This window comes from Diadema setosum, chromosome 8 (genome assembly GCF_964275005.1).
Source record: "Diadema setosum chromosome 8, eeDiaSeto1, whole genome shotgun sequence".
NCBI classification, from domain to species: Eukaryota; Metazoa; Echinodermata; class Echinoidea; order Diadematoida; family Diadematidae; genus Diadema; species Diadema setosum.
In genome coordinates, this window is record NC_092692.1 from 34,188,164 (window position 1) to 34,213,687 (window position 25,524).

Sequence of the window (25,524 nt, forward strand, 5' to 3'; positions counted from 1 at the left end):
TGTTATTTTTTGTTTTGTTGTTGCATGTCAGCTGATGAAACCCGGAAGTGGCACAGGAATATAAAAGCAACACTTGACTCAAAAACAGGTTACATGTATTTTCCAAATTTGTATAAACAGGGTCTAGCTATTGAAGACTAATCAACCGAGGCATTACTGTACCACAAGTTCGCGAAAGAACTTTCGGGGAAAAAACTAACTGTACATACACGTTAGAAATAGAAGGGGCCACTTCCGTTGTGGACTTTCTTTTGCTGCGTTGTGTGCGTGACTAGCTATAAATTTACTGTTTTCTGTCATCAGAGGAACAATTCTTCTTATACTACTGACCCATTTGCAATGTTATCAAGGTAAGATAATATGAAATAGAGCTAGGCATATGACAACAGAGTTTTAATCACATTTCTGATTGAAAACTTGCTTTACTTGTGTATGACAAACATGGGAATATATGTGTGGGACTAATATAGTTACGTTATAAACTCGGACAGACAGTTGCTAACGTTTGATGCGTTCGCGGTCCATCCATCCACGTCCAAACTCCTGTGTGAATGCCATGAATTGTGATAAACACTACTCTTACCTGTAAATGAAATTTGTTTATGATATCAGTTGATAGAAAACATGTTGTATTGTTTGTTCTGTCTACAATTGTCGAGTCAAAAGGGGCCTGAGCTTTCGATTCTAGCAGAATCTTCGTCAGAGGACAGAGGCAAAATGACAAACAAGTAAATTTACTTGTCTAGTCTAGTACAGTAGGGAAAGCAATCACATCATTATGAGGACTTCAAACAACAAGAACAGTCAGGGACAGGCTGGGTACACAGATCAAAGAAAACAAAGGAGAGGGTGGGAAGTCACAGGCAAGGAGCCCAACAGCTACTAACAGGTAAAGGAAGGCGGATTAGAGTAGGAGGGTGGATAACTATACACAGCCCAGTCGCTGTACATGGTACGTCACGACAGGGCTGTTAGTCCGGGAGCCAGCGGGGGTCAGCCTAGCTGAAAAGGTTACCAATTTTTATGTATATAGCAATTTAGTACATATGCCCCTAAGTATGGAAATGCACGTCTGGCTGGTCATCGGTGGTGGGTGTGGCCAGGAGGGCCAAAAAAAGGACCCCTCAAAATTAGGCTAGCCTAGCTGGAAAAGTAACCCCATGAAAACCACTGGAACTTGTTCGTTACACTTACAGGATAAATGAATGACCATTGCCAGACGTTTTAAGTGGTGGGGGGTAGCCGCCAGACGCTCTTAAAGGCCCAACTCCAGCTAGGCTAGCCTAGCTGAAAAAGTAACCTCATGAAAACCACTGGAACTTGTTCGTTACACTTACAGGATAAATGAATGACCATTGCCAGACGTTTTAAGTGGTGGGGGGTAGCCGCCAGACGCCCTTAAAGACCCAAATTTTTCTAGCTAGGCTAGCCTAGCTGAAAAAGTAACCTCATGAAACCCACTGGAACTTGTTCGTTACACTTACAGGATAAATGAATGACCATTGCCAGACGTTTTAAGTGGTGGGGGGTAGCCGCCAGACGCCCTTAAAGACCCAAATTTTCCAGCTAGGCTAGCCTAGCTGAAAAAGTAACCTAATGAAACCCACTGAAACTTGTTCGTTACACTTACAGGATAAATGCATGACCATTGCCAGACGTTTTAAGTGGTGGGGGGTAGCCGCCAGACGCCCTTAAAGACCAAACTTTTTCCAGTTATATAGGCTAGCCTATAGCTGAAAATATAACCTAATGAAACCCACTGGAACGTGTTATTTACACTTACAGGATATTATGCATGGCCGTTGCCAGACGTTTTAAGAAGTGGGGGGGGGGGGGGGGGGGTGTAGCCGCCAGATGCCCTCAAAGACCCAATTTTACCAGCTAGACTATAACCCTGGCTGGAAAAGTAACCTCCTGAAACCCACTGGAACTTGTTCTATGTTTGTATCTCACCTGATAAACACTGTCGACATAGTATTCTGGTGTTCTTTCAATAACTTTCCACACTTTTGAGCTATATGATCACCAAATTCACTCCTCAGATCATCTAATGATTGCTGTCAAGTGTTAATATTGGTGAAGTCCGACTACGTCAACAGTCAAAAAGTCAATGAACTAGGCCTATGCCATTTGAAAATCTCTGTAATCACAAAGTCGATATGTGGACGAGACATCATTTCGCTTTTGCCTTGTTAAATGGTGAATATTAAATTAATTTGTAAGCTTCCGTTTCTAATTCATACAGCACCAACATACATGTCTGACATGTCTGAGAATAGCGATAAAGAAGATTAGAGTCTTTGGCAACAAGTGCAAAATTAAATTCTGTGCCTTATTGCTAAACAAACGTGGTAGGAGGACAACGACCTGTTCGGCAATATGGCGGACCAATAGCTCTATATTATTAGTGTTATAGAATAAATGACAATGATGTAGTTCTGAAGCATACTTTTCATTAGATGCTTTTGCAATGACTCAATGTATACTTTTAATCGAACTAAGTATATATCCATGACTTGCTCATGAATTACGGCAGAACGATTCCGTGAGGAAAGTTTTCTGTCATGTCATTACGGAAGAAGTGAACGTGTCAATATTTTGCTATTTGTTCCATAATTATTTCTGAAGTGGTTAAATGTATTTTCCTAAAACATTTTTTTCTTTTATATAATACCTACGTTGCATCCAAATGCGGGCCATGTATTCAAAGGTCAAAGATCATAGGTTAATGGAAGTAGGGCATACATTGTACAACATTTCACTAAGTTGTTGTTTGTTTGGTTTTTTTTTTGGGGGGGGGATGATTCAAAGTGTCCTAAAACCTTGTATTTTAATACATGTATTTAGTTTTGTAGTCACGACTCTTGCTATGAATTATGCCAAACTCTTCCCGCTCATACAAATGCAGCCGTTTCAGGGAAATAATTATGATAATGATTGGTAATGCTGTAGTGGTTCATAACATTCCATTGATACTATGTATAGAACAGAAAGTGAATTTGACAATGGTATATGATATCCGCAATTCACTCTTTGACAGGTTCTATCATCCGATTAATAATGTATAAATTGAAGGGGTCGGTGCAATATAGTGCTAACCCACACTTCTGTCAAAATTGAGTTACATGCATTTTCATAATCCTTATCCTTCACTCTACCCTCCGTGAAAATATCATATTTGAATTCAACCAATAAGATGGTAAAAAATACATGCATTCATGTTTTATCAATGTACAATGTATGGACTTTCCAAACATTCAACAGCGATTATCTCAAAATGAACATTGTGTGGGTTAGCACTATATTGCACCGACCCCTTCAATTGAATATACAGTAGTCCCCTAATCAGTAACTACAGGTTAAGTTAGATAAGCTGCATTCATTTTGCACGCGACCATGGCATTATAGCCAAAGATGATTGAATTCTGTAAATCTCTGTGTGCCTGCACAGGATTGGAAAACGAAACAACTTTCTGTGTATAGAACAACGAAACAGAAACTGGTGCATGCATTATCTCAGTCACTTTGTTATGCATCATGATGGTTTGCTCATTGCAGTTCCGGAATCTCAGCTCGAGGGACTCGAATTGATCCTAAATCAGTCGGCATGCGTGTATCACCCAAAACAATATCTGAACACAATTATAACTGCAGTCCTCCATAGTCTGTAATGGTTGTCGATAAGGACTGGTATCAAGTTTGATTTTCATATTATTTACAGTACCGAAGTTGTATTTAATTGTTTTCATCGAAATGCCCGTATACGGTATGCGAATCTCAGTTAACTCTTTAAACCATAGTTGTAATCTACGTGCCAAGAATCTCATGTTTTCAATAAGCGTGAACTCCAAGACATATCGTGATAAGGACTTTAAGACAATTGGCATCGTCATTATAAAACGAATTCCCCTTTTACAAGACACGTTTTAGATTTTAGATAGAAATATGGATTCGTTTGAATGCATACATACAGCTTCTTAAATCCTCTCACATTTTGTTTTTAAGATATGGTGTATACTTTAGAAGTGTAAGAAGCATGCTCTTGTTTTAGAGGCTTTGAGTACTGGTAAGAAACATATGTTATTCTTATAGATTATGTGAATAAGTACGCATTCAAGAACGTTTTGAATAAAACGTATCCAGACAACTGCATATCATATTTTCACCTCTTCCTTAAACATGCAGATGCATACTCTTGCCGAGAAGGTTAACTGTTTGATAGATATTGCTCACCTTATTGGAAAGGTATTTGGGTAAATTTGTGGTTTCAGTATATTATTCAAACACAACTAAGTTAACTTTTACATTAACATTTTCACAACTCACAAATTCTGCATGCACACACATTTCATGATTCACAAGATCCAAGTTACACTAATCCTATTTACTTTGCAGAGTGCAACAACAACATAAGTTATATGCTGAGCAAATAGGCTTACATCAGTTCGCACTATTCAAGGTTTAGAGTAGTTAAGGAACTAAATCGTACCCGATTTTGTGATGCTAAGTTGCACCTTGAGATGATGGGCAATATTGCCCCTGTAAAGGAGCAGGCAGTGACACTGACTTGCTCCTTTGAAGGAGCAATTTTGCAGCAGTCATGGAGCAAATAAGCACCACATAGGTGCAACATCATACCAATAAGGCACAAGGTTGCACCCTCAAGAGAGGGTACATTCTTGCATCCGTCAGGCATAAAGTTGCACCTAAAGGTACGAGGTTGCGCCTTTTTCAAGGGGGCAAAGTTGCTCCCGAGGGTGTAACTTTCACCCTTTCTTGCGGGTACAAAGTAGCATCCAAAGTTCCAAGATTGCACCCTCAAAACAAGGCACAATCTTGGAACTTTGAGTGTTTCTTTGCACCCTCACGAAAGGATGTAAAGTTGCACCAAGATGTAAAGGCTACACGGGTGCAAAGGTGCGCCGAAAGGTAAAGGGTGCAAGATAGCACCCTCAAGAAAGGTGCAACTTAGCACCACTTAATGTGGGTGGAAAGATGCACCCTCACGAAGAGGTGCAATCTAGCACCACTTAGTGTGGGTGGAAAGATGTACCCAAGGGAACATTTTCGCACCCTCAATAAAGGGTTCAACTTTGCACCCTCTCTGCAGTATTATTTTATACACACGTGAATTCCTTGTTCCTGTGAGCTACGTTTAATATGAGCGTGACCCAGTATTAGACACGTGTCAAGCCTTTGCAGACACATAATTTTTTCTTCATATTCTTTAAAGGTCATTTAAAACAAATTTAAATATATATTTATTTCTTTTAAGTTAAGAGGAGCAAATGTGGAGATCATGACCTGTGATAGATGTTACGGGAAGTCTATATTTTTATGTCTACTCGGTTTTTTTTTTCAACTACAAGGAATTACCTATGAGCTAATTGGATAAAGAAGCTGAGCATTCCTTTTTTTTTTTTTCATCAGTTAATGTCAGTGCTGGTGTATTATTCTTGAAAAGTTGGCATCTAAATGTCCTCCAAACCAAGTAGTTACTGTATAAAATTATATTTCTGTGAGTTACGTTTCTTATGAGCATGACAGATCTGTAGACACGTGTCATAGTGGTTACAAACACTAAGTTTCCTTTGCTTTCATCGTTATCAAGAAGCGATTTTGAAAAATTTCAGATGTTCAGTTTTTTTTCAATTTCGTTACGAGAAGGCAATAATGATTTCATGTAAAATATGTTAAGGAAAGTTGATAGTTTGGTTATTTTATCATTACTCATCTTCGTCTTCTCAACAAGAAGATGATACACATGAGCTCATTTGCTAAAGAAGTTGAAGGATGTTTAATTGCTGGTAGCCACGTAGGGGCTTTTGTCATAACATTTTGCATCTTAATCCCTCGAAACTAAGTACATGCAGTATTAGTTTATAGAAAACATAATTTTTTGTTGTTGCTGTGACTGAGCTTATTCATATGAATTTTAGACATGTTTCTCATATGTTTCTGTCATATGCTTTACTGAAGAACAGCAAATGTTGAGTTTATTGGCAAGAGAGGTTGATCATTACTTTACATTTAAGCTCATTAAAGTGCCGGAGCATAAACTTGTCTTGAAATATTAGCATCCAAAACCCTCCAAACCAAAAACGTGCAATACTAGACACGACAGGAATTCCTTGTTGTTGTGAGTTATGTTTCTTAAAAGCACTGATTTTTTCTGCTTTTGCAGTGTACTATGTTCAAAAACACTCTTGAACAATTATCAGATTCTGTTTCTTTCTTAAGAGAAGAAAACGGTGAGGTAATGTGAAGCATGTTCCTATAAGTTTTATTTCGTTAATAATTTTTCTTTACCCATCTCCTCAACCGTAAGGTGATATGGTACCTAAAAAGTCATAGGCCAAAGGTGTTGAGCTTTACTTCCCCTTTTTAAAGTAAATCTAAGAGCTGGGGCATTATTTTTTTTTTAAAGTTGGCATTTTAAGCTATGTACACTGAGGACGAGTCTTACTGAATGGATTTCTTGTTGCAGTAGAATTGTATTTTTTATGAGCTTGATGGAGTATTAGACAATTGTATAAAGTGTTGAAAACTGTGTCTTTGAGAGCGTCTGGGGACTACGCCCCACCATTTAAAGCGTCTGGCAACGGTCATGCATTTATTCTGTAAGTGTAAGAACAAGTTCCAGTGGGTTTCATGGGGTTACTTTCCTAATTTTCAGCTAGGCTAGCCTAGCTGGTAAGAGTTTGGTCTTTGGGGCGTCTGGCGGCTATTGTCTGGCAACGATCATTCAATTATCCTTTGAGTGTATCACAAGAACAAGTTCCAGTGGGTTTCAGGAGGTTATTTTCCCAGCTATATATAGGCTATAGCTTAGTCTAGCTGGAAAAATTGGGTCTTTAAGGGCGTCTGGCGGCTTCCCCCCCCCCCCCAACCACCATTTAAAACGTCTGGCAACGGTCATGCATATCCTGTAAGTATAAAGAACAAGTCCCAGTGGGTTTCACAAGGTTACTTGTTCAGCAAGGCAAGCCTAGCTGGAAAAAGTTTGGTGTTTAAGGGCGTCTGTCGGCTACCCCCCACCACTTAAAACGTCTGGCAATGGTCATTCATTTATCCTGTAAGTGTAACAAATAAGTTCCAATGGGTTACATTAGATTACTTTTTCAGCTAGGCTAGCCTAGCTGGAAAAATGTCTTTAAGGGCATCTGGCGGCTACCCCCCACCACTTAAAACGTCTGGCACTGGTCATTCATTTATCCTGTAAGTGTAACGAACAAGTTCCAGTGGGTTTCATGAGGTTACTTTTTCAGCTAGGCTAGCCTAGCTGGAAAAATTTGGGTCTTTAAGGGCGTCTGGCGGCTACCCCCCACCACTTAAAACGTCTGGCAATGGTCATTCATTTATCCTGTAAGTGTAACGAACAAGTTCCAGTGGTTTTCATGAGGTTACTTTTTCAGCTAGGCTAGCCTAGCTGGAGTTGGGCCTTTAAGAGCGTCTGGCGGCTACCCCCCACCACTTAAAACGTCTGGCAATGGTCATTCATTTATCCTGTAAGTGTAATGAACAAGTTCCAGTGGTTTTCATGGGGTTACTTTTCCAGCTAGGCTAGCCTAATTTTGGGGGGTCCTTTTTGTGGCCCTCCTGGCCACACCCACCACCGATGACCAGCCAGACGTGCATTTCCATACTCAGGGGCATATGTACTAAATTGCTATACACATAAAAATTGGTAACCTTTTCAGCTAGGCTGACCCCCGCTGGCTCCCGGACTATGTACGCGCGCGACCACCAACCACTAGGAGAGCGACGTAATCGTATCACGATAGCTTTGAATTTTGATACTTAACATCATTTTTGTCACCTCAAACTCATCGAGTATACTCTTCAATATTTACTCTAGGCCTACATCTGATGCTATCAGTATTCAAATGTACGCAATGAAACTTACCGAAATTGATCATCATATCCAGCATGTCCACACGGTACCAGGTACACAATCTTTCACGCCAGACCTAACTATACACTTGAACACAGCCCAGTCGCTGTACATGGTACGTCTCGACGTACCATGCGACTGGGCTGTGTATAGTTAGGCCTGGCGTGAAAGATTGTGTACCGTGTGGACATGCTGGATATGATGATCAATTTCGGTAAGTTTCATTGCGTACATTTGAATACTGATAGCATCAGATGTAGAGTAAATATTGAAGAGTATACTCGATGAGTTTGAGGTGACAAAAATGATGTGAAGTATCGAAATTCAATGCTATCGTGATACGATTACGTCGCTCTCCTAGTGGTTGGTGGTCGCGCGCGTACAGCCCTGTCGCGACGTACCATGTACAGCGACTGGGCTGTCTATAGTTAGAGGGTGGACAGACAAAAGGCAGAGGAGAGGCAGGAGCGGATGTAGCTTTATATAAAGGGGGGGTGGGGGCGGTATGGGAGGGAGTGTAGCGACCGAGCCCGAGTGAGCAGAGCGAGCGAGGGGGGGGGGGGGGAGGGTGTGGGAGGGGGGTGTCCCCCCTCCCACAGTAGGGAGAATTTTTGAAAGTCTGTGTGTGAAAATGGCGTTTTCTTGCATCTAAAACACCACTCTTTTTGGTATAGAGGTCATTGCCATAAGTAGAAAAAAATAAAATTACAAGTTTAAAAAAACAGATAAGATTTAAAAAAAAATGGTCAACCCCCCCCCCCCCCCCCTCTAGATCCGCTTCTGAGGGGAGGGTCAGTAATGATCATGAGGATCAAGGGGGCAACCATTGAAGGAAAAGGATGAATAGGGAGGCAACATCAAAGAAGAGGGATAAAGAAAGGGAAAGAATGAAAAAGCAACAGCAAGGGGAAGGGGGGGGGGGGGGGCTGAGCAAACAGTGAGCCCCGGAAAGGTGTGCCAGGAGGAGGTAGGCCTCCACCTGTTTTTGCTACAGTTATCGATGTACAATTTGTAGTAATTGTACCAACAGCAGATGTGTCCAACTTTTTAATACTGAATTAGGCTAAATTAGTGAATAATGATAAAATCTACCACTAGGATCTAGATAGATACTAGTCCTGCTAGTTGTAGTAGGACCTACGGGTATCTGTAGCTAGAGCGCTAAAGTAGTCCACGTGATGTTCATTAGCTGTTTTATTAATGAATGAAAGTGCCCCTGCCAGAAATAGGCACCCTGCCGCATATTAGGTATTTTAATAAGAATTCATTCTATTAGCATGACACTGCACTGTGTGTTCCTTGTTTCTCACTTTTTAGGCCTGTCATGCCAAATGCCCAATGCCGTACATGGAGGGGAATGAGGAGCTGAAGATTTTCTTTCCTTGCAGCTTGCTGAATTCCAGAAGTGGTCTTTGTATTGGCGTCAGAGATGAAAGCACAAGGCTAGTCTGTATTCTAGGCATACTTCATCATGTGGGGGGACACCAAGATGCACTGTCAAACCTCATAAGGGAGGCGTCTGAATGTAGCGACCTTCGTATTTACATCATTGGAAAGTTCATCAACAAATCATTGGGAACTGGACCAGATGTGGTTGCAGACTGCGGAGGTTTCTTGGAGCTGGAGCAGAGGCATCACAACGGGATACCGGTGTGCAGAGTGACGAGAACGCCATGGCAACAAACGGTGGTGGCGACTGGCCACAAAGAATGCACCCCTCTGCTAGTACTCTTTGATGATAAAGAAATACAGCGAGCATCTCTGAGTCTGACGCCTCAGATGATTGATGGTAATGATCGTCACTCACCGGAATCTGAAGCTCCGATTTTGCGCGCATCAAGCTCAAGTGACACAGATTCAGGCAATAAGACAGCACGTCAAAGAACATCCCATCTCTTTGCAGAATTCTATTGCTTGCGTTCAGCCATCATTCAATTTTCAACTGTGCCTTCAACTGCGATGCTACGAGAAACTCTGTCCATGACATCTGTAAGCTCAGCCGCAGTTGATGGACATGGAGGTCTCCTGTATCGGGCATGCAAACAGCTTGTTGCACTCATGGTGTCTGCACTAGGACTTATCTTTAGGTTACCTAAAAATGTCAGTTCATCTAGGTAAGTGAAATAGCCTGTAGTGTACATGTACATTCTGCTGGGGTTGGCAGATTGTGATAGAATGGTCGTTGGAATCAATTAAATTTTGCATGTTTTGTAGAAGCTGGGAGTCTGACTGATTTTATATTCCTTTACTGAATTTTCTTAGTGAATATAAGCTTGTGTAGCAAATTTAAGTCAGGAAGTTTCTCAAGACCACAAACTACGAAGAGGAACCTACAGATCTGGTATCCCTTTGTTGTGCACTTTGAGAATTTGTTAAAGAATCACTTTGTCGACAACACCACTCTTTCTATCAAAATCTTTAATCATCTTCACAAATAAGGGTTAGAACATTTAATGTCAAATTAATTAAAGATTCATTCTTTGTGTTGTTATAACAATATTGAACACTGGCCCACTTTGTGAAGAAATGCATCTTTGCATAAACTGCTGTTAATTTGTACCAACAAATGTTCATTTTCATTTTTTCTCCTTCCTCTCTGTTCTCTTCTCTTTGAGTAGATGGTATAATGAGTCTGTTGTCAAGACAGTACTGACCTACCCTGCCACTGTAGGCCAGCTAGCCAACAAGTCTCAACAAGTCTGTGAACTTGTGAGAGATGGAGTCAAACCAGACACAAAGGAAAAGGCTGATGTGAGTGACACGTCCACAAAGCTGGATTATATCAGGTGAGGGAGATTGTTGTTATTGTTGTTTAACCCTAAAAAGACTGGGCTATTTTGGTAGCTCGAAAGACTGGGGGGGGGGGGGGCCTAAAGGGCCCCCCCTTAAGATCTCGGCCGTGGATCGCGCGATCGCCGCGAAAATTTGCACAATAGTAGTGTGCGATGTACTGTACAAGATCGTATATTTAAATTTTCCAAAATAGTCTTCTTTTATTTTATTTTGATTAATTATGCTAATTTATGCGAGAAATCAGACTCTTTGATCTAAATCAGTAAATAAAGCTCCAAAAGTGCTCATTTTTGGTCTAATTATTCTTTGTGGCATTCTTAGCAATTGCACTTGAAAAAAAATTCGGTATCAAAATTAATTTCTTATTTGTTTTATTGTTTCATGAATTTCTTATGTATTTCTTTGTTTTTTCGACCTTTTGTTTCTGTTTTTTTTTTTAACAAAATTTGTGGCAGACACTTTTTGAAGCATAATACTCCTAAAACAAATTAATTTTAGCCATTGAAAGTAAAAATAAGCATATTTATATGAATCATGTGAAAAAACTCAATTTGCATTGACTTTGTACACAAAATCACATTTTTGAGCCATTTTCGGCCTCACATACATGTACAAAATGTTATGTAACTTCAGAACCGTACCCCCGGGCATCACAAATTTGGTGTCAAAATGTGCGGGAAACTTGAAAGAAAAAAGTCATAGAGCATCGCGGCGAGGGCATTGCGTGTTTCAGAGTAATCGCGCGAAATGTCGAGGGGGGGGGGCCTTTTTAGGCCCCCCCCAGTCTTTTTAGGGTTAAAACATTGAATGAGGATTTTCTAGTGTTTTTGTTTTTGTTTTTGTTTATGGTTTCTTTTGTACATAACATATGAATACTGAACCTGATGGTAAATAGAAGAATGCAAGGAGATATTCAGTAAATTTGGTCTTCTGTGCATAAAGTATAGTTGTACTACTGCTCTTTGTTTTCATGCTGTCACTACATACAAGCCAACATACTGAGTTGCCAAAAATTTGCTCAGTGTATAAAACCCAAACAGGTTGAACTTCCCTGAGCTACATTATCTGAATAACTTCTCTCTCTCTCTCTCTTTTTAAAGTTTCAAATAGAGGCATACTCTTGAAATTTACCGTAACGGTTTGATTTTGCTACAACACATATTTCCCATAGACACCGAGTATGACACCGAGTATACTCGGGACTCATCCTCAACGGGTTAAATGAAACAGAAATGAGGTGGTAAAAAGGAGCTCTACCAGAAATTGGCTGGATTGATGCCTTTTACTATTTATTCCTTTCTGGTATTGGCTGTTTGTGATTCTAAATGAGTTACATTGCCATAAATGAAGATCTTTGAGTTGTTTTGGAGCAAAGGCTTGTGTGTTTGTTTAATATTTTTAAACTGACAGCATATTTCCTGTAATTTCGTAGTATTTATTAGTTGTGGTAGGATACTGTGTGTTTATCAAATATAGAAACATTATTTTTTTATGTCATATTCATTTGATAGTATCTTTCCATTTCCAACAATAAAAGGATAATGCTGGAATACAGAAAGATAGATTGTAATTGCCATGTTATCTTGTATGGCCAAATCATATTTCACTGGTGATGATGTTTTCTGCATAATGCTTCTTTGGTTTTGCATAGGAACAGCTGAGTCATTGACACTTGGCTTAAAGCAATTATGCAATTCACATTCAATTCTTATACATTTATTTCCTTTAAGCTTTTTCCCCCTTCAATCTGTGCAGAGTGCTACATGTGGAATACAAAACTACTATTTCAATGTCAAGGAATTAACAAGCAATTGATGTTGCTCTATCTATTCATTCATCCATCCAGGACTGGCAATGTGTTGCTGTCGATATTTGTGGACTTGTTGCTGGGAATTTCGCTCTTCTACTGGATGCATGCCACAGAGTTTCCTGTCGTTTTTGCGAAAATCATCATATCTTGGGCTGATGTGAGTTGGTTTCCTCAGCCTCTTTTTAGCCCTCTCAGACTTAACGACTTTCATATGACATTATGGATATATGACGTACTGATACGATTCCATTCAGATGCAATTCCCCATTATCTGATATTTGTATGGGAGCATTGAGACCTTGCGCTCAGTCGAATTGTCATGGGAAGCTCATGTACGGAGTCCCTCTGTTCCACAGTACAAACTTTGTGCAGTCTTTGCGTTTCATGTTTACACTTTGTGCTGGACCCATCTGTCATGGAGGTCGGCCCTATGCATGGTTTGCGAGTAAGCCCTGCCTACTTTTATGACATACGGATATAAGAGCTTTCAGAGGCAAAAAAGAAGAAAAAGAAAAGTTGAACGGATATAGGATAATCATAGAAAACGGTGCTCAGAACGTCATTTTGAAAAACGTCTTGCTAGAAATGATGTATCGATATCAGGCATTCAAATGCAACCCCCCCCCCAAAAAAAAAAACAACAACAACAACAACAACAACATCTTACAAGTGTGTACATGTATATCCATACATCGTATTGCTATGAGAACTCTATCATGCAAAAGGGGGGCGTGGCACAGTAATTGTGCACACTCATCAGAAATGGAGAAAGTGCACATCATTGCATGATTATCTAATATACCCACAGACAAGGAATGGACTGTTAAGTTGTTAAACATGGCAGAGGCTGTGTGTTGTGACCTCATGCAGACCTCCAAACTATTCTAGATTGGAGGAGAGAATCTGAACTTTGATCATTCCCTGCTTTTGTTTCAATTGGGAGTTTCCTGTTTTTCTTGCTAATTTTGCTACACCTATATTTACTGCTCCTATGGGAACTACTCTTTCTTTCCTAATTTTGAGCCACATCATCCCTATTTTTCAGTCAAAAAAGTTGGAGGTCTGCTCATGTTTCTCTGTCAGGACTACAACTTAAGGTTCAACTAGTGAACAGTGGTTGTCTTGGTTGGTATGACCGTGTTAAGGCACAGTCTAAAAAGTGAATCTCTTATCAGAATGGTGCATGCATGTAGATAATAAAACATCATTATCATCTGGTGCGTCAGCTTTTATTATCATTGCGATTATTGTATCATGGTGATATCAGTAGGAATATTGATTTCAGTGTTGAAATGAACTTTGAACCTGTCATTGATTGGTACATATTCTCATTGTGATGTGTTTGTGTCAAATCCCCTGACCTGCAGCAAACAGGCATTGCACTCCAGCAGCTCTTACACTGGTTGATGGGTGCACCGGCTGGCCTCAAACTCAACACATCGCTTGCTCATTTCTTGGGAAATTTCTTTCTCTACCATGTTTATCTCTGGCTCGGTAAGGAGTGCTGGTGTAGTTGTCACTCTAAGTTTATGCAGGTCCCTTTGTTTCAGTGAAATAATGTAGCTGGTTCATGTTTAATTTTTTTTTTTTTTTTTTTTTTTTTTTTACATTCATGATTGATTTTGTCTCCCTGTCTTTATTCATTAACAGTTCAAGAACAGGTTCAGTTTCCTATAGACGTTAACCTGTTGAGGATGGGCTGATTGAGTATACTCGGGTCTAGTCTTCAAAGGGTTAAGTGAAATGGACCTGTTTAATGAAGAGGTTTTTAGACAATGTATAGTGCTAGAGTATCTGTATGTGACACTGCATCATAAAACCAGCAAAAAGTCGCCAGACATGGATTTTTAGATAAGGGCAGAATTTGTAAGAGCACACTCTAGGTTTCAAAGTGACATCAAATCATACGAAAGGGATGTTTCTTTCATAGTTACAGTGTGAATAATGGAAAAAGTACCTGAGGTACACCCTCTGGAAAAGTGTTCAACTGCGAAGGGAGTCTGAAGTTTGGGGTCTATTCAAGTGCTAAATCTCACCCAGCTGTGCTGTGTACAGTGAATGGGACTGAGAACAAAAGGAAAAGCAGGATGTAAAACTCTGCAGCAACCACAGTGAAGGGATTATCAGATTAAGCTGAAATTCATCTCACTCATTGCTCACATTCCATTCATGACTGATACCAACTTGCAATGCACTAGCATCATCCTTTCAAAAGTTATTTGTGTTGAAAGTGAAGGGTGTGTAGAGGGTTGCTATGAAGGGCCCCTTTTGAGACATGCTTCATCACAATATTTGAGTAAAAAGTGTTTCAGAAAAACTGCTCTCCCATTATAACAAAGTACTCAGGATCATCAGTTTTCTTTCATTACATTGTATATTGGAATTTCATTATAACTGACAGGATCTTATGCACCATAGATGCAAGTGATAATAAGTTTGGTAACTTAATTTTTCCCCTTGTTGTATCGAAACTTCAAACCATGTTCATTGTAAAGGACACACCCTGTTTGCAGCACTAACCCACAAAAATATAATTTCTGGGACTTTTGGGTCGATGATTGTATCTATGTATATGTAATAGCTTATCTACTTTATGATTTAATTGAGATTACTTTAATTGCTTGCATCTTTTCACAGGCTACCTGGGAATCATGTGGCCCTTGCTGCCCTCCCTCCTGTGGTGCATCGCTGGCTCAGGGGCCCTAGGTCTCTCGGTCCTCCTGGCCCAGACCTCGGATCTCATCTCAGTACTCACCTTCCACATCTACTGCTTTTACGTCTACGCTGCCAGGTGAGGAGGGCTAGAGGTCATGACCTCTATTGGACAAAATAAACAAAACAAAACAAAACAAAACAAAACAAGGCAAATAGGAATGAAATGTAGTCATATATGAAAAAAAAAAACACCTATATTCTATTTGCTGTGTTCACTTTCCATATTATTTGTTTCTACAATGTGTGCTTTTAGATGGGGGTGGGGCAGTGGCCTGTGTAAGATGAAATAAAGCAAAAACCTTATTAGATGTGTCTACCAAATTAATATACAAGGGAAACACATTTTATTCACCATTTTTACCCTCCACATTTCTTATCTCTTAGCCTGCTGAGGACAGGCTGACTTCGCTATGACACACATTTTTCATTACTATACATGCCCATGTATACTCTTGACTCATGCTCAACAGGGAAATGTATAATATTATGTGTAAGCTGTCAAGTGGTGTGGCGACAAAGGGCCTTTTAAGACATGAGACAAGATAATTAAAGCAAAAAAAAAAAAGTTTAAAGTGAACTACATGTAGTAGATAAAGAAGCAAATCAAATCCTCCTGTTCATTGCGATCATCTGCCAAGTCTGTTGTGTATACTGCCAGGTGAAGGGAACAAGGACTTTTGGTAGGCAAAATAGAACATTAAAAAAAAAAAAAAATCATGAAAATAAACTGATGCATACACTGAAGTACATTCTGTTCATTATTCTCACTTTCCACTAAAACTATTGCAGCAACATTTGAGCTAGAGTGTAAGATGGCAACAGAGCTGTTAATCACAAGACAAGCCAAAGCAACACAAAGCATTACATCTGGCAAGGGAATGAACAAACCAAATACATTCCATACTATGTTCACTTTCAGCATCTTATGCTCGTACATCCACAGTAGCATGTAAGGGGTAGAGGAACAAAAGAACAAAAATGCAGTGAATGAAGATAAAGTAATTTAGAGTAAACAAAAACAGAAACAACAAACTCTAGATTTTTTACAAACTGCAGGTGGGAAACAGTAGTTGTTTTGGTATCTCATGTTCTTGTGACTATCCAATATTAGCTGGTGTCCTGAGCCCTGTTTCACTGACATGGGAATTATTTTGAGCCAAAGAATGAATCTAAAGGTGGGACAGATTCAGATCAGTTTTAGTTGGGAAGGACATGTAGACATTCTAAAACTTTGCAAGGGGATGGGGGGGGGGGGGGGGGTGGGGGGCAAGGTGGTGTTCCTAAATGGGTAATAGGGAACATTTCCTAACTTTTGAGAACTGATTGATCTCAGAATTGCTCCCATGATCAGTTGAATTGAACTATTGAGGATTGATTTTAGAGTGTAGTGAAACTGCACCCCCATTTCCTCTATGCGACAGGCTGTACAGACTGCAGATTTCCGCCCTCCTGTCCCTGGCGCGCCTCTTCCAGGGTAAAAAGTGGAACGTCCTTCGGCAGCGTGTTGACTCGTGTTCGTACGACGTCGACCAGCTCTTCATCGGTACCCTCCTCTTCACCATGCTGCTGTTTATGCTGCCAACCACGGCTCTTTTCTACATTGTCTTCACACTGGTAAGCATCAAAAGACCTCTGTATGTGACCCTGCATCACAAAACCAACAAAAAACTCGCCTTTCATGGATTTTTAGTCAAGAGCAGATTCTGAAAGAGGAGACTTTAAACTTTAAAACGACATAGAACTCAATTCAAGTGGACTCTCCTAACATATCATGATATTGGAAAGAAAGCACACACTCATGAAAGTGTGACCTGAGAAAAGAGGCTCTGAAGTACAGCGTCTATTCAATCTTTACCAAGCCGTGCTAGCTGTGCGATGAATGGAACAAAAAACAGGATGTAAACCACAGGAGCAACAACAATGAAGGGATGATCAGATTAAGCTGAAAGTAAGCATGCCTTATTGAGACATTCTGTAGATGATTAGAGCCAACTTTCAAAGCAGTAGTGGGTTTCTAAAGTTATTAGAGTTGAAAGTGAAGAGTATGGACAGAGTTTTTTAAGAAATGAAAAGGTTACTCTATATTAAATACACACCTTAACACACCATTCTACCAAACGTGTTCGAGAAAAACTGCTAAAAAATGTTCCTGTTCATTTTATGATCCCTTAGTTCAATGTAATGTAGAAGAACACTTGCTCTTCCAAAAAATATGAAAAACTCCAGATTGGCTGGGTTGACCCATTTCACCTATTTTCAGTCCTAACGCAAAACTTTTTGTTCGTTTTGTGATGCACAGTCACGTATAATACTCGTGAAACAAATACAGGCAACTCAGGTGACTCCCATTATAACAAAGTCCTTGCCACTGACATTTTTCTTTCATTACAACAAAATTTCATCGTAGCTGAACAGTCAAGTACAGTATAAGCTGTTATTTTCATAATGGCTTAATTTTTGTGAATTTTTCAAATCACTGTTGAACCCTGAATCTAACAGCATGCAATATTGTTGCCAGGCACTAAAAGGCAATAGTGCACTTTATACGATAGCCTATAGTGTCAATTCACAAAAAGAACATCTCGCAAAAATGTCCGCAGTTTCCTCATTCACGAAAATAATGTGTAAGTGAAAATAACAGCTTGTACAGTATATACACATGGGTAAAGATGTGGACAATGATTTTAGAACCTGCATTTTTGTTTTGTTGTAATAAAGTGAACATTTGAATTCAGATTTTAACTTCCATATTTAATGTAGCAGCTCTGAAAAGTCTACTTTCATTAGTCTTAAAGATTTTTTGTATGAGTGTGCACTGTCTGGACCTATGCAGAATATATTGACTGGACAGTTTAATTGATGAGATTTTGAAGACATAATCAACATATTATTTGAATATTAATGATAATAGAATACTTTAAAATACATACTGTTATGAACTGTTCTTCCATGTTCAAAAAGATAAGTATCATACATAACACCTGTCATAGCCGGATATACTTGTAACATAACCCAGTGAGGACTGTTTGATTTTGCTACAACACATATTTCCCATAGACGCTTGCCCGAGTATACTCAGGACTCATCCTCAGCAGGTTAACTCTTGATGTGCCAGGCCCAAAACCCCCAACGTGCCAGAGGTTTTTACCTAACGGCAGAACGTTTCGAGACTGGACTGACAATGAAATTTAAAACCGCCATATCTCTGAAACTATTGACTGTTTTGAGTTCTACACAACATAATTATATCAAGAAATGTTTCTTATTTCGTGTCATGTAGTCAGTTTGCCATTATATCAATCTGAACCTGAAATATTACAGAAATAACTGATACATCAAAAAAATTATTAGAAATTTTTGTGTAGTATGGAAAAAAAAAACCATTCATGTTATTTCTTCAATAGAACGCTCCCTTGACTCTGTGAGAAAGTTTTAGAGCAATATCTCCTCTTTCAAATGATAACAAAATTGCTGTCTGGAATAATTGTATGATTCCAAAGATACTAACAGTTTATTTTGTCTTAGTAATTTCTCTTTCTGCCTCAGTAATTTATTCCCAAATCTGAGTCCTTTAGTCCCAGATCCTGTATTTGAAACTAAAGTAATTGTCCCAGGCCCTGGAAGAGTGTCTTTTGTCCACTTGAGAAGGAAGAACCTACTAATCCTTCTTTTGTCTAAGTGGACCACGGGCAGGGGGGTTACTCTATCGAAATCGGCAGGCCTTTGTCTGCGCGCAATTCCTGTGCTAGCATGGGGACGATTAGTGATGTTCACCAAAACAAAAGGATGAAAGACTTGACTGACGAACAAAAGCTGACCTTCATTGCGGGACAAAATGAAAGCAGCTTCCCGCAGGACAGCATCCAAGCAGAACAATCCGAGTTGAACAGCATAGACAATACACGCAGATTCAATAGCATACACACGTGTGGTTTACCAATGAGACTTTTGATCCATGCATATCTTGCAGAGGGTGCGCTCGCTGCAGATTTTCCCCGACGCGAAAAAAATACATCTAGCTGAAAAATCATGTATTTACTCAAAATTTTCCAATGTAAGCATGCTCATATTTTTAGTGGAAACGATGGCTATGCTAATCAGCTACCAGAACATATCATTGGCAGTTCCTTGGTGTAACACATTACGGTACCACAAGAACTTAAATGATCAATGTTTTTCTCGCTCTTCTTAATCGCCGATCGGTGACCATGGCACGTCAGGGCGAAGGTCGCCGTTCGGCCACCATGGCACGTTAAGAGTTAACATAATCCCCTCACTCAATGTCAATGAAAGGTCAAGAAGCTTGGATAAGTAGTTGTGTGTCTACTTTTTGTTTGAGTGTACAGTACGACAGAAGCGTGTATACCTTAAGGCTTGAAGTGTTGAATGAATGATTATAAAAAGGACCAGAAAGGAGAGTAATGTAGACATTTTCTGACCAGAAAGGGCATCTTACAGTTGTTCTCTTCAAATATCATCTGGAAAAAGAGACACTTCTTTATACTGTGTTGAGGGATGTATCAACATTACAGTAATCAATTTTCTCCTTCAATGTCCTAGGGAAAGACATCCAGTAGTAATAAAGTGATCAAGTCAATACCAGGCGGTCTCTCCCTTTCCAAATGTGCAATAATTTGCAGCGCACTAGGAATTATGTCAGAAGATATTCAGATCAGATCACAGCTAAAAGGTGGCCAAGTGCATGTATTCCACCAACCATTGCAATGTATCCATATCCCGGTATAACGAATACGATTATAACAAAATTCCGGTTACAATGAAGTAAAAATTCAGGCCACAACATTACCTCTCTATGTACATGTGTTTTTATTGTTTATTTGTTCGGTTATAATGAAAGAAAACTGCCAATCCCGAGGACTTTGTTATAACGGGAGTCCACTGTATTGGATGTGTTTTTTGAATGTTTTAGCTGCGAGTGGTTGTCCTGGTGGTGCAAAGCTTTGTGACGTTGCTAAGGGATGTTCTCTCCACGTTTCCCTGGTTCTCTCTCCTCCTCTGGGTCTGCGGGTCAGACTCGCTAAACGACGGCGTCCAGTTTCGAGTGCTGCGTCCGTCGCCAGGGCAACCAACCTCTCTTCTCCTCCAGGTGAGTGTGTACAGAACACCATTGAGAGGTGTGTTGCCCTTAACCCTTTGTTTGCCTTACCTGCATTTCCCTATCACTTGCCCGGTTGTTTGATTAGCATGTTGCTAATCCCACCCCACCCAGAATTGTCTTCATTTCAAGGTACATTATAGACAACCCACTCCTGCTTTATAGGCAATCTCTGAGTCCAACACTTGGAAGGTTGCGGAAATATGATCGGAATGAGGAAAGTTGGGGTAATCACTGTTCATTAGTGGTAAGTTCCCTGGCAACCATGCCAATTGGCAAAGAAAGCAGTGTAAGGGTTAATTCACCTGAAGTAAAGTTTTTTGCTTTTTTTTTTTTGCGATTCTAAATCCGCAAACTGAACATACCTTCTTTTAGTACAGTACTCTCCACTTAAACGGGCACAGCTTAATCGGGCACTGTGCTTTAACTGACTTACAAGCCGGAAAACAGTTTCCGATGCCTGTTATATTTACTGAATTATCGGGTAGACATTCTGGATAAATGGGTCAGAATTTTCTTGATAACCCTGTTCTATTTCCATAGTTGCCCACAGAAAGCCTTTTAAATTTGCATGAATATAAATGACGAAGAAAGTGTGAGGTGCTGAAAGTAGGTAGAGAGCTTAGGTTTATATTTAAATACAGTGTTTGTAAAATATGCAGTGTACTACTGATTCGCCGTATCACTAATACAAGTACACGTACACGCATTTGATAATACTGTGTACGATCCCTTGTACCAGCACCACGCATGCTACCAACGCACACACACACACACACACACACAGCGACACACTAATCGCTATACATTTGCCTATAGCTAGCTCTCAATTAAAAACAAAGAAAAAGTAACTCCACTGAGACTTTACCCTTTCTTTTGGCCGTTATTTGAAAATAAGCTTACGGTCGCCATGAAACACATGGGGACGCAGCAGAATTTGTTGCGGCATTTGGATGCATGTTACGTTTAGGAATCTAGCTTCAAATGATGCATGTTTAGAAGTGCGCACGTGGCCTGATGAGGACTTGGGACTGCATGCAGATTGTTTGCAAATTTAAGCTACAGACACTGTCTATGAAAGGCTGTTGTGTGGCTTTAGATAAGCTGTGGCTGTTTAATACTGACATACATGTACCGTGCTGTGTCTGATACAGAGAGGTGTGTGATTAGTACGTTTTATGGTACTTGCATTGTGAATGAAGTAACATGCTTTCTGGGTAATCCGCTCACTCGGATAAGAAATGCTGTGCTAGACACTACCTACAAAAGTGTAATGAAGCGGAGACTACTGTAATGGCATTTCACAAATTAACAATCTGTTCTTCCTGCTGGCCTCTTCATACCATCCTGTGAACTCTTGGTGAGTTTGAAGATGAATGTTTTTCAGGAGACAAGCCTTGGAGAAAGATGTTGTAGACAAGAAATATTATTCATTTACATCAGCATAGATCATCACCAAGTCAACCTGTTCTAAAATAGCTTTGCTGAGCCTATTCAAACATCTTATTTGACTTCAGGCCATCAAACTATTTCAACTTTGTATGAAGTGTAATCGTAATTTCGTTGGCATAGCTGTACAAAAAGAAAACTTGTTACATTGTACAGTATTCTCCACTTAATTGGGTACTGCTTTAATAATCGGGTACTCAGCCAAATTGACTTTCAAGCTGAAAAAATAAAAACCAGGGGGCATTTCATGAAGCGTTTAGCATTTTGTCATGGCATTTCATGAAGCGTTTTAGCATTTTGTCATGGCATTTCATGAAGCGTTTTAGCATTTTGTCATGGCATTTCATGAAGCGTTTTAGCATTTTGTCATGGCATTTCATGAAGCGTTTTAGCGTTTTGTCATGGCATTTCATGAAGCGTTTTAGCGTTTTGTCATGGCATTTCATGAAGCGTTTTAGCGTTTTGTCATGGCATTTCATGAAGCGTTTTAGCGTTTTGTCATGGCATTTCATGAAGCGTTTTAGCGTTTTGTCATGGCATTTCATGAAGCGTTTTAGCGTTTTGTCATGGCATTTCATGAAGCGTTTTAGCGTTTTGTCATGGCATTTCATGAAGCGTTTTAGCGTTTTGTCATGGCATTTCATGAAGCGTTTTAGCGTTTTGTCATGGCATTTCATGAAGCGTTTTAGCATTTTGTCATGGCATTTCATGAAGCGTTTTAGCACTTTGTCATGGCATTTCATGAAGCGTTTTAGCACTTTGTCATGGCATTTCATGAAGCGTTTTAGCACTTTGTCATGGCATTTCATGAAGCGTTTTAGCGTTTTGTCAGATTTTTTCTTTTTTCAGACAAACCAGTATAAGCTACTGCTATCCTTGCACTTGATTGGCTGAGAGCAAATTTGTCAGAAAAAAAAAAATATGCGACAAAACACTTTATGAAATCTCCCTGTTGTGATGCATGTTATATTTACCAGATACATTATAATCAGGCAGGCCTGTGGGTTAAATGGGTAGGAATTTTCTGCACGAATGTGATCTATTTCCATAGTTTTCCATAGAAAGTAAGCCTTCAGAATTTGTGTAAATCTCAATTCAAAAGAAACTGTGTGGTGCTGAGAGTCGATAGAGGCCAGAGCCTTATGTTTAAACACATTCAATGTGCAGTTTATGACCGATTCACCGTATCTTTACAGGTCGGCTCATGTGGGGCTGTGCAAGCTGTGTACAAACCCTCGCACTAGCATAACGCACAATACCCACACACACACTGACACACTCATAGACAAGCTGTGACTTTCCATGGTGTGTGTCTGTGAGACAGAGAGGTGTGTGATTAGTGTGCAATACAGTGTAACTGCGATGTGAATGAAGCGTGCTCTCCAGTTAAGCGGGTACTCCGCTGTGAGTCGGATAAGAATTGCTCTGCCCACCACTGCCAGATTAAGCGGAGACTACTGTACCAGAATGATATCCATCAGATTAAAGCTTTCATTTTATGTAAATGGCCACTTCATTCCCAAGTGATCGTACATCAAAAGGATGGTCACATAACTACTTGTACTCTTCATTGTTAAGTTTGTCAACTTTTTTAGATGTTTGACCAGAGAACACTTCAGGAAATGAAATATCTTGTAAAGTTTAGTTAGTAACACTTTAAGATGTTTGACCAGAGAACATTTCAGGAAATGAAATATCTTGTAAAGTTTAGTTAGTAACACTTGTCGACAACATGAAAAATGGACAAGAATTTTGACCTATTAAAAGCACTTGTACAGAATTCTCTCTGCAAATATCAAGTAGGTAATTGACATTGTGAACAAGAAAATGTATTTTTCTTCACACAACATGCAGTCTTGATAAAATATCAAAAAATAACTTCTCCCCTTCACTATAATGACAGTTTGATTAGTTTGCTAAATATAGTGTGCTAGATATCAACCATTGTATGCAAAGATACTGAAGGATACTTACATGTGCTCTGCATACAAACACATTGAAAGAAAGCTTTTCTGAAGTGGAGATTTTTTTTTCCTCTCAGTCCCATAATAACATTTTTTTGTGTGTGTTTTTATGTGTGTGTTTTTTTTTTTAGTTTCAAAGTTGGTGCAATGCCGATGATAGTAATGATATTTATTCAGACAAAGTTGATTAAAGACAAAATTAGCACACTCTGGTTTGCACATGTATGCAAAAAAGATATCAAACATTCATGAAAGTTGTGCTAAAAAGAGCAAGGTTAATTGTCTGAGAGTGGTGATCTGCTTGTCTTTATCCTTGTATATGTCATTATTTGCCCCCATGAGTATTGAGATTTTCAAGCACTAGAGGTAAATGTATGCGCATGAAAAGAGAGTATGCTTAACAGTAGTTATGTATTTTCATACCCACCTCGTTGAAACCGCAATTATTGCTTCGTTCCATGCTGGGAACCAATTTCCGGTGTGAGCCTGTCTCAAGAGACTTCAACAATCATGATTTTTTATTTTTTTTTTTGTTTCTCTTGTTCCTGTGTGTGGTTCTGCAGATGCAGCTGATGCCCCTGTCGAGTGCCTTGATGTTGGGACGAAGCCCCGCCCAAGTGGACGGGGAGAAGCAGTCCCTCCTGCTCATCGGCAAGAAGCTGGTCAGCGGTCAGCTGATATACCCGTGGGGCAGAGACGGCAGCTGACCAGTGGTGCGCTTGTCTGACCAATCACAGCGATGTGGAAGGTGTTCAGGATCGGAATAAATCATGAATATCCAAGACCAGTCAAAAACCATACCAGTGCTTTGATTGTGGACAGACAAAACATAAAGAATAATGATGGTAATCTAAATCATTTGGGGCTTATCTAAATCAGACTGTGAGCTGGTCTCCACTTAAAATGTAAGGTTTTGAAATAGAATGAAATGAAGTTGTCTTGATAAAAAAATGTGTATAGCCAGTGCTCCCTGTAGTGTTGAGTAACATATAACAAGTTATTTTGCGTATTGTTGACTGAGAACCAGATAGAAGGGCGTTAACACAGTTTGGGGGTGTACCTAGTTACTGGTATCAAATTGTAGAGCTTGATCTCCTCTACGTTATGGTATCAATCTTAAATCGTTTTCATTTTCAGTAATATGTTCAGAATCAAAACCACAAGGGCAAAGCTATTTCACCCGATATTTGGAACAATGCTTAAAGATCTACCCACTTTTGATTGAGTAAACTTTTTATTCGTGAAAATTGATTGTTGAATTTTATTTATGTTCAAATCTTAGAATGCAATTAGTGCCCTTCTGGTTCTCAGCTGACAATATCAACTACAATGTATTATTATTTTCTTGCTTTCAGGACGAATTCTAGAAGAATAGAATGGGTATGAAGTAAAATTGTGACTTAAACCTGTGTGATGTCTCAGCATCTCATTGCGGTTCTGTGAATGCAATTCTGTGAATGCTGTTTCAATGCTGTCTTGGGCACAATTACAGTGCTTGTGTGATAGCCTACAGAAATTATGCCCCCCCCCCCCCATTTTTTTTTTTCTGTATCTATGCTCTTTCTGACATTCTTCTGTCCATGATATCAATGGAGATTCATGTAATTCAATTTCATTCTTACTTGGCTCATGACCATGTGCTTTATTTCTCACATATTTTTTTTTGGAAGAAATGCGACAAAATACTGTTCCTTGTGGACGCATTTTTTTTTTTCTGTCAAGAAAACTCCCCTTTTGTGCCCCACTATCACCATTACGCTTGATCATCTTTTATTCCATCATG

At 39.5% G+C, this 25,524-nt stretch overlaps 1 protein-coding gene across 1 annotated transcript; it reads left to right on the forward strand.

The window, feature by feature from the left end:
• The first annotated feature begins 239 nt into the window (after nt 1-239).
• LOC140231923 (uncharacterized) lies at nt 240-25,174 on the forward strand. Its single transcript, XM_072312070.1, has 9 exons — nt 240-350; nt 9,212-10,008; nt 10,513-10,680; nt 12,534-12,654; nt 13,865-13,991; nt 15,135-15,288; nt 16,634-16,826; nt 20,143-20,319; nt 24,305-25,174. Exons 2-9 carry the CDS (start codon nt 9,233-9,235, stop codon nt 24,446-24,448), a joined length of 1,860 nt encoding a protein of 619 aa, XP_072168171.1. The 5' UTR covers nt 240-350; nt 9,212-9,232; the 3' UTR covers nt 24,449-25,174.
• Nucleotides 25,175-25,524: the final 350 nt, after the last annotated feature.